The sequence below is a fragment of the Eurypyga helias genome, unplaced genomic scaffold (assembly GCF_000690775.1).
Source record: "Eurypyga helias isolate BGI_N326 unplaced genomic scaffold, ASM69077v1 scaffold10904, whole genome shotgun sequence".
Classification (NCBI taxonomy): Eukaryota; Metazoa; Chordata; class Aves; order Eurypygiformes; family Eurypygidae; genus Eurypyga; species Eurypyga helias.
The window spans coordinates 29107-39775 of record NW_010245802.1 but is presented as its reverse complement, the minus strand read 5'-3'; the positions used below and the strand labels follow the sequence as shown (position 1 = coordinate 39775).

The 10669-nt window shown below is 37.2% G+C and overlaps 1 protein-coding gene across 1 annotated transcript in view; it reads left to right on the top strand.

Annotated features, from left to right (window-relative positions):
* Positions 1-10669, top strand: part of ASAP1 (ArfGAP with SH3 domain, ankyrin repeat and PH domain 1) — a gene marked incomplete at both ends in the record, with an annotated part of 48252 nt that overhangs the window by 9706 nt on the left and 27877 nt on the right. Inside the window, 4 exons of the mRNA XM_010150204.1 lie at positions 2415-2515; positions 2909-2978; positions 5684-5771; positions 6847-6895. Of these exons, the coding sequence (XP_010148506.1) occupies positions 2415-2515; positions 2909-2978; positions 5684-5771; positions 6847-6895 (308 nt within the window). The remainder of the gene's footprint in view (positions 1-2414; positions 2516-2908; positions 2979-5683; positions 5772-6846; positions 6896-10669) is intronic.

The following is a 10669-nucleotide window of genomic DNA, read 5'->3' as shown; positions in this document are numbered from 1 at the left end:
TTTCAAGTTCTCATAATGCAACTCCTGCTTTACTGTTACATGCATTCCAGGTGTTTATTCGGCATGATGGGCACCCGTAATGCTCTTACATGTTATCACAGAATCATGGAATGGTTTGGGCTGGAAGGGACATTAAAGATCATCTAGTTCCAACCCCCTGCCATGGGCAGGGACCCCCTCCACTACCCCAGGTTGCGCAAAGCCTCATCCAGCCTGGCCTTGAACCCTTCCAGGGATGGGGCATCCACAGCTTCTCTGGGCAACCTGTTCCAGTGCCTCACCACCCTCTCCATGAAGAACATCTTCCTGATATGTAATCTAAATGCCCCCACTTTCAGTTTAAACCCATTACCCCTTGTCCTGTCACTACAAGCCCTTGTAAAAAGTCCCCTCCCAGCTGGTTTTGCTGGTGTACCTGTCCTTGCGTCAGTGAAATAACCATTACGGTATTCTTTGCAATTACCTGGTTCTTGGAAACACACACCTCGGCAATCGCAGAAGTGCTGGTGCTGTAGCTTCGCTGTGGGAAGTGCAGTTGGCTGTGGCTCCCGCATGCCGTGCCTCCTGTTGCCTCTGTGCGCTGTCCTGCTCTCAGGTTACAGCAGTGTCCGTTACTTTGCGCAAGAATTAGCTGGTTTTGTAAAATGAGTGTGGTTTAAAGCTTTGGGGGGAAAATATTTTAAGGCACGTTAATGCAATTTTAAATGTGTAAAGTATCTGTTTAATATGTTGAAAAATCTTTATATGTTAAGAAGCTTAAATTTTAAAAGAAACTAGGCCTGTAATTTAGTCCATTGCCTATTTTATTATTTTTTTAATAATTGGTTATTACTGTAACTGACAGCTTTATGCTGAATACAGCTAGGCTTCACAATTACATTTTGTGTCTGTTTTGTTAACTATTTCTTTACCTTTTGATTTGTTTCCCCAAATCCCTGTCTGATACACTCTTTGGAATGGGATTTACATTTCATTACGTTCTTTCCTGTGCTAATACCAACAGGACCCTGAGTCCGAGGGGGGCTGGAAATTTACTTATAGCAAATGAGCGATGGTGTAAGCGCTTCCTTCTGACAGCGCGTTGCACGTAGCAGCCTTCGTGCTGCTTCCAACCACAGCTGCCAGTTTTACCAAAGCACTTCTCTCTAAACTACTGTGGCAAATTCAGTACAAATTGAAAACCAGCTCTAATGAGCCTGAATAAAATAGGAGGGAGTAATCTTCAGTATATATTGGTGTGGTTATTTTTAGAAGTTGTGCTTTGAAAGAGAAAAGTTTATTGCTAAGGGAGTTATTGAACTTCCCATTCTTTTGGGGTGTGTTTGTGAGGTTTTGTCAGATGTTCTGCAGGTAATTGTTTCGCAGCTACATTTAAACCATCTTAATGTCTCCTTAATTATACTTTTCTTATGTAGATTTGCAAAAATGTAAAGTTAACTTTGGGCCTGATCTTTTTCAATGGAAGTTCAGAATTAGCTTGGGAATGGTGAAGGATACAATGTAGCTGTCATTTAATGTGATAAAGACTGCAATACATTTAGTAAAATTGGATCCTATAGTCATCTTAGTTTCCAGTGTCATATGCATGGTTGCCCAGAATTTTGTCATGAAGTTTTGTTACCTGATGAGAAGAAGCACCAGTGTGCCTAAAAAAGTAATTCTTGCCCTCTTCCTTAGTAGTATTGTTAGAAAGGGGAAAAGTTGTTTTGCTAGATATGGGGGCTATAAAATTTGTGATCAAGGAACATGTTTATTAAAATAAAATAATAATTCGTGTTTTAAATTATTTGCTTTCTCTTTTCTCTATTGCTTTTGCCTTTCGTGATCGAAGTCTAGGAGAGTAAGTCAATGTTTTAATGAACTTTGGGGGATTTTTTTTTTTTCTGATATGCTTATAGAAAGTTAATCCATTTCATTAATTGTTTCACTTGATCAGGCCAAAAGTTATTTCAGGTGACCTCATTAACTAAAACTCATCAATTGTATACATGTTTTTAATGGGATTTTAAAAAATAATTATTAGCATTTGGGTTTGTTTGTTTATATATGTGTGTTTCTGTATATATGCATGCTATGTTGTTGCTTTCTTCTTGAAATTTTATCTTAGCCTTTTACTCTTTCATTATGCAACACTGACATGTTTTAGAAAGTCATTATTTTGGTATTTACATCAATACTATACTTGAAACGCCTAATGAATTAATTGAATTTGAACATACAGTTAGTTCAAGATGATATGATGTAAAAGCAAGCTCTCCTATGAACTCCTATTAGGAGTTCTTTCTTTTTAATCTTTATTAATAAATTGATGAAGTTTTGTGGTAGAGAAGAGAAATAAAGTAAAATAGGCTTAAAGGTTAAGAAAACTTACTGTGCCTGTCAGTAAAAGTTAATGATGTTTTCCCCTTTTTCAGGATTCACAGAGCAGGCAAGGAGGATACAGTATGCATCAGCTTCAGGGGAATAAGGAATATGGCAGTGAGAAGAAAGGTTATCTTTTGAAGAAGAGTGATGGGTATGTTCTAGGACAGCATAATAGTGAGAACTGTTACGCGCTATGTGCATGCACTGGTTTTCATTGTTTTGTACTGTGCGTGCTTGAGGCACGTTCATCTAATGCATGTACCACAAGTACTCAAGAATTTTGCAGTTCAGATCTGAATTTAATGTTGTAAATATAAAAAGCATGACAAGCAATCATAAATAGTCATTAAAAAGAAAGCTATTGTCTGTGTAAGTCTAAAAAGTGATTAAGACCTGTCAAATCTCTAAGTTGCTTCTGATGAGGCATTTAGTAACGTTTTAACTGCGTTTGTTTATTTTTCAAGGCTGATCTCAATGTTAATGGGATTAATGTGTTGTAAAATCATATCTAGTTATTAAATTTGTTGTTGATGTTCTTATGTAGGTTAAGGAAAGTATGGCAAAGAAGAAAGTGCACTGTAAAAAATGGAATTCTTACCATATCACATGCAACGGTAAGTTATTTTTATACCTTTTTATTAAAATAACACATTAACGTTATCCTTTCCCAGTATATTTCTTGGTGTTAATCCACTACTGCAAAAAAGATGCCACTTCTGCTTCCAATTGAAGTTTGTGGATTATCAGAAGTTGGAGACACTTAAGGCGGTATTGCTGTACTTGTTGCTGTGTTAAAATTTTCGTAGTTGCCTGCTGACCACTAGCAGGAACAGTGCTTCGGGTTAAACAGAACGGCACACCTGTCCTTACTATACTTTTGAGATATGGATGTGATTCATCTGAATAAAATGAAGTGTCTACAGTGTAGTTGTCTGCATCGGAGCAAGATCCTGTAGACCCCCTCTTAGCCACTGGAGAGCGGGTCAGTGTAGTCAGAGGAGTCTGGGTAGATTTGGTCAGATGACCTATTAGAAACTCGGCTATGGCTGTTGACTGTACTAGAAGACTAATAACTAGCGCATACATGGGTGTCTGTATTACAGATGTTTTTTTCTTACATGTGATGTTAACTGTTTAAAACGCTTGAATGCCTACACATTCATTTTAAAGAAAATGTAAAATTATTCAACTAATCAGAGTGAGAAAATGAACATAAAGGCTGCTGTGAAATTAATTTTGAAACTTCTTGTGATCTGTATGAAGAACGTGAAGTCTTCAGCTTTCTAAAATTTTTCTTTTGCTATAGCTTATGAGTTGATTTAATACTTAAATGTATTTATCAATAGTTTGATATGAAAATGGCAAATATATTGAACAGATTTTTTAATGATTTTTTTTCTCATAAGCGTTGTTATGGTATATTAAACTGAAAGAGGGCAGATTTAGATTAGATAAAAGAAAGAAATTCTTCCCAGAGAGGGTGGTGAGGCACTGGAACAGGTTGCCCAGAGAAGCTGTGGATGCCCCATCCCTGGAAGTGTTCAAGGCCAGGCTGGATGAGGCTTTGAGCAACCTGGTGTAGTGGAAGGTGTCCCTGCCCATGGCAGGGGGGGTGGAACTAGATCATCTTTAAGGTCCCTTCCAACCCAAACCATTCTATGATTCTATGATACAGTTGGTAAAACACATAATTTGGAAACTTGTGAAGTGATTCATATGAGAGATGTTGCTGACAGAGTTTAACAGGTGAGTGAATGTGTTAATATTTTTAGTACTTCAAAGTAAAAGTTTGAAGTTTTGGAAGGTTTTAATCATAATGAGTTCTAGGAATCAGGCATATAGCTAAAGTACCTTCATAGAAGTGCTAAATCATGAGGAAGCAACATTATCGTGATGGAGGCAGTCCTAAAACTGTCTTGAGGCAGCATGACGTAAACTTGTAACAAAACATAGAATCATAGAATCATAGAATGGTTTGGGTTGTATCTAAACATAATCCCTATTACTCTTGTTTAAAGGAAATGGTCCCATTTCATCATCCTTATTTCCCTTTTGCTTCAAATTCCACTGGTGGCCATGAGTATCAGTGTCTAACTACCTATCTTAAGTAATTTAAAGGAAAGTTACTACATTTTATACTGGAGGTTGGTTCTTTTTAATGGCTAGGAACCTATCCTCATCCATAGATTCTATGATTGTATGAGTCACTTAGACTTAGGCAAATTACTTAACGATCAGTTTGAAACACCAAGGTTAGTAATGGTTCAGTCATCACCTTTTGTGTGTGTGTTTTTTTTTTTTTTAAGAAGTGTACTGTCAAGATCAAGACTTGCCATTTTAGAGTTCTTTGGATTGCATGTTTAATTGTAGCTTTCCTTTTCTTGTATGTAGCTGCATAAAAAGCAGTCCATTAGCACTTTTGTTTTTCAGTGCCAAAAGGAAAGTAATTTTCTTGTTTTCAGTGATGGGAAGTTCAGACCATGACTGTCTGTTTGACATTAAACTTTGAAAACAGAAACTGCAATTGCATATTTACTCCTTCAAGGAGCTGTTGCTCCCCAAGTGTTAAAAATACTGTGTTAATGAGCTTGTTCTGACAAATGTTTGACAGTGTGGGAAATACACTTCTAGGTTTTACTTGTGTTAGTTTTGCATTACGTTTATATTTGATCTACAACTCCTCACATGACAAGTTCCCAGACTCAGTTCAGAAGTATTTACTGGTAACTGACATCTCAAGTTCAGTTTATGTCTGCCAGCTATTGTAACTTCAATATCTCTGTGGTTTCTGGTAAACCTGTATAAACCCAAAATATTTTAAAGACATACTTAGTTATTGTGTGTTAAGTAACCTAATTACAGCAGAAAATATATGCATTTATTACAAGTTCCGAAACTCCAGATCTCCAGCTACCCACTTCCCTTTTACATTTTTAGGGTTATATCTTTGATTTATTTAAAATAGGAGGAAAATTGGAATATGGGCATGTGGTAATGAAAACTTGCATAATAGTCTTACCTTTGTTTATGAAACACAGTAAAAAAACTTCAGTATTCACATACTCTAAATCAAAGCTTATTCCTTTAATCCCTTTCAGATAGTCAGGAAGGGTTGCCATGAAGATTAATTTTGTTTGGATTTAGCAATCTGTCCATTCTGACACACCAAGTCGAAGTCCTGCTGTTTTCAAGCGTTTTGGGGGGTGTACGTGTATATTTATCCACACTTTAAAATTAATATCATACATGCCCACTCCCCAAAAAGGAAACATAATCCTAAATCAAGACATTTTTAAAGTAAAATAAATTTTCTTTTTAGTCCAACAGGCAACCAGCTAAACTGAATTTACTGACCTGCCAGGTGAAGCCAAATGCTGAGGATAAGAAGTCTTTTGATTTAATATCACGTATGTAGCAACTTTAGTACCATTGTGCATTATGTGGGGTTTCTGAAAATCTCATTACAAGATACTTGGAGTAAAAATGAGGCTGCAGTTCAAAGTTCAGATCGATAGCCAGATACGTGCAATGCCTGATGAGGGTTCAGATCCCTCCAGTTTTGAAGAATAGCCAGATGAATATGAACCTTTCTTGCATGTCACATAAACGCTCTTCATTTGTTACAAGCGGTGAAATGCGGAGTATGTGCTGCTGTCATGATGTTCAGCAGCTTAGTGGAACATGCATAAGCTATATCCACCATGAAATGGAAAACACCTTTGGCCTCCTCTTGTTTTTGCCTCATTGCCTGTTCTCCTTTCTGAGTGCTATTTGAGGGATTGAGGAAGGCAAGGAGAACTCAATTTACCTTGTTCTCTTACCCTCCTTTTACAATATACTTCTTTTTGTCTAAAAATCGGTAGTGACTTACCTTCTCAGCATTAAAGCTTCTATCATTTCTCTTCTTCCCATTTTGGTCTTGTATAGCAGCTATTTATATCCAATCTGAGTTTCAGAAACACTTTAGAAGTCCACGAGTCAACTTACAGTTTTCAGTCTTTACCTATATAGTGTTAAACAACAACAAATTCCAACTTTCTGTATTTACAAGGACAGTCTATGAAACCTTTGAATGTGAGGGATAATACCCTGTTCATATCTCATCCTTTGGTTAGTAAAGAGAAGTTTAAGCCAAACAAAGAGGAGAGTATATAATAGGAACAAGTTAATTTTACCCTTTTCTGCTACTTGCATTTCAGATTTGACTTCACAAGGGAAAAACTTGATTCATATGTGTTTTTCTTTAATATTCCTAAACATAAGACTTTTGAAATATGTACGTTTGGTGTAAAAATTAATTCACAATTTCATCTTTTTCTCTTTTTTTGTATTGTTTTCCATAGCTATGAATAAAGTATTAATGTTGCTGGTTAAGAGCAATTGCTCTTAAAAGCTTGAGTTGCTAAATAGCTTTTAGTAATAAATATGTCTATTTTAAAATCTCTCATGTGCCAAATGAAAAGATGTATTTATTTATTTCAGATAACCGAACATACCACTTTCAAGCAGAAGATGAACAGGAATACGTAGCGTAAGAATGTTTACTTTTTTTCAAGCTTATTTTGCCAGTAGAGGTGTATGAAGTCACAGGTAGCACGGGAAATAGTTTTCTCAGTTAATGCAGACGTAGTGCCTACTGTCTGTTTTTTCTGCTGTTGTGAATCCCTGAATGTAAACTATTTTGTGTCACTCTAAGAGGGCTCTTTGAAAACCTTGTGACATATTGAAAACGAAACACCCAACCAACCAAAAACCCATTCAATTGTGTACTCTGCCAGCACGTGGTTCGTGTGCAGTTGCTTGGCCTAATATAGTAGATCAGGTTATAAGGTTCAAGTGGAATGTTTTAAAATTTGTATATCTTCTCTGTTAACCCTCTTTTGCAGTTACTTTTTTTCCTTCTGATCCTACCTTTTCCTTTAAATTAGAAATAATTAAACAGATAAAAGATCTCCATGAAACACGTAGAAAATATCTGCAGGTAATGCATCTTTTCTACTGTAGGACTAGAAATCAACAGCAAAACATATCTGACATTTGTGTACTTGGGAATCCAGAAACTTGCTTCATTAATGCGTGTTACCAACCTGATTATTTCTTTTAAAACGATCTTTCTACCTGCTACATTACCATCTAATGCCACATTACCATCTAGTGCTCATCACTTGACAGTCTTGGAATAAAGCTACTAGTGAAGAGGGCAGCAAGGCTGAGCCTTCCAGGCTGCCTCATTCTTCGGGACTGCTGTGCTCTTAGGTTACATGTCCATGTTCTGATGGAAGACGGTTTTGGTACAGGGAATGTTTGAAGGGTATTTGGGTTGTTTGGTAGTGTTGGGAGGCAGTGGCACCGATGGCTCAGCGTTGGGAGGCATTGGTGAAATGGGAAGGATGGAGAATCCTTAGTCACGCAGCTGTTTCCTTCCAATTTCCCACAGCTTTATGAGTCTCTTAGAGTGCAAAGCTGACTTGCAGGTCATGCATACTATGTTCATTCTGGAACTTAATTATTCCAGTAATTTTCTCAGTCAAGAAGAAAATACTGTTATTTCTGATCAGTAATGCACTTGATGATTCATCAGGTTTTTGTCTCTGCCATTTGTTAGTTTAAAAGGTGAAATTTTGGGGTATTTTTTTTAATCTTAACACATGAGCAAGTTAAGGGGATGATACATTAGTAACATACTTCTGATTACCAGGTCAATAAATTTAGTTTCGCTCGCTCCCTGTTGGACTGTGGTGAGCTTCCAGGCTGGGGGTTTTTTTTCCTATTAGAGATATAGTTCCCATTTGTTTACAACTGAAGTCTGGCTTATCACTTTAAAGTGCAGTGGCTGTAAAAATGACTTGTACTGGAACACAGAATCATCGAATATCTCAAGTTGGAAAGGACTCATAAGGATCATCAAGTCCAACTCGTGTTTCTCGCAGCACTGCCTAAAACTAAGCCATATGGCTAAGAGTGTCTTCTAGGCACCCCTTGAATTCTGACAGGCTGGATGCTGTGATCATTTCCCTAGGGAGCCTGTCCTGGTGACAGACCACCCTCTCAGTGAAGAACTGTTTCCTAATGTCCGGCCTGAACTTGCCCTTGCTTCACTTTGTTCCCTCGTGTCCTGTCTTAGTTTGTCCTTCTTACACGGAGGCACCCAAAACAGTACCTCAGTGTGAGAAGGTGAGGCTGCACCAGTGCTGTGTAGAGTGGAGTATTTTATGTTGCTGAAAGTTTCATTCAGCTAAGGAGGCATTAGTTGCATCCAAGTGTTGGAATGGTGCAGTTATGTGTGTTTGGCTTTATTGATGCTGTGTGCAACCAACCGAAAGGTATTGTAATGCTGCTCAGCCAAGTGTTCTGTTTCGCAAAATCACTTAAGTGATCCAAGTAATGGTATGTGCTTTGAGATGCACACAGAAACTTCCTTTCTTTTGTTATGCAAATTTCTGCAATATCTTTAGTTAATTGAACTTCATGAACTAGAATGACTGATAATGGGTTGATAAAAAAACTATAATATAAGCAAATGCTTTGTTTTTCTTATGCAGCCACTGAGCAGGCCCTTAAATAGCTTTACTATCTGAGGTGTCATGTAAACATCACCCTTTGACATCCCACCTTATTGATTTAAGAGCATTCTGTGGGAACTGTTGATGTAGCTTTTTGGTTAGAGTTGTTACGCTCTTGTTCCAATTTCCACTTGACTTTTATATGTGTGCCTCTCTCTTGATGCTTTCTTCTCCATGTTGTACTTTGTCCACCCCGTTTTAGTGCTGCCTCTGTCTTTTTCTTCCGTTGTGCACTAATTGAAAAATAAAGACATAGATTTTCAAATCACTTCCATGCTCTCACTAAAACCGAGAAAAAGACAAGATGCATTTCTCTACACTCTCGTTTAACTGACCTTGCACACGTTTTCCTAATGATCACTTTAAACTGCTTCCATAAATAGCTCCTCAAACTGTGTTAAAATAATTTAAAAAGCAGATGGTTTAAAATACAAATCACTGAAGCCTACATTCTGTTCCAGGTTTATTACTGCTTCCCCTCAGACATTTCCTTTAGTCCAGTGCATTTCTTGATTTTTATCCAGCTGTCTGTTGACCTTTAATTACTGCTTGACTGTCCTTCAAAATTCTCAGTGGATTATTCGTTCCTCTAGTAGAAAAAGTACAGTGTGTAGCAGGGAGGGAAGTGTGTCTGTGTGTGTGTATGTGCATATGTTTGTGTATATTACAAGAAACGTAACCCCAGATCTCTAAAATAACCAGATTCATTTTTTAACATATGCAATAATAGGTGCTTTCTACTTTTTGATAATTATGCATAGGACCATGCATACTCCAGACATGACCATTTAGTTCTTTTCTAACCTCTTTCTGAAGGTCAAGAGTGTATCCATTTCTGTAGGAAACTCGTGGATTATAAACAAAGTAAGATACCAAAATTTTGCTAGTAACAAACACGCATCTAACTTCAGTCTGGTGTTTAGCAACAGTCTTCAGGCATTTTTTACTTTAGGAATACTAAGTTGGAAGGTCTTGATATGATCTGTTGCTTCTTCTATACAAAAAAGTTGTTTCTGAATTAATATACTATATCTACTGAATTGAATTGGGGTTTTTTTGAGTATACAGCCTGACAGGAGGGCCTGGTGACCATATCACCAGTCATTAAGAATGTGTCTGAAACAGTGCTTGTGCTAAATGGGCCTTGCTGGTGGTGTCTGGGGAGAGCTGGTGCTGTGGTGCTTTGCTCTGTCTCACAGATGACACCGATGACATGCAGCCGTGGGCAGGGGGGCCCTGTCCCTTCTAGCTGAGGCACCGCAACCAAATTAAGTTACTGGTCTTAACAGTTTAGAAACTCGTAATACGGAAATCTGTATGAAACTAACAGCTGGCTCAGTCGTGTTGTGTTTATTTTAATTGCATCTAATAATTGTTTTGTTACTGCATAGTTGAGTTTTATTCAAATTCTGCCTTTTTAACAAACTAATCAAATTGTAACCCTGAAAGAAATTGTCAACAAATGTCAGAATTAATGTTGTCTGTCTGAGTTTAATGATTATTTTACTGCGTGTTTAACCAAACATTACTATAATATCAGAAGCAAGACACCGCTGTCTCTTACGCTTTTAATAATACTGGATTTCATCAGAAAAATTGCAGAAGAACGCCATCTAGTGTGGGTTCTTATATTTTGTCATTCAAGAGAGAGATTCATGTAAATATGTTGTTTTCAGCATGTGAACTATGAAATAAATTTGTTTGCAAATCTTTCAGTATCTCTTTTAAGGTTGATTTCTGTA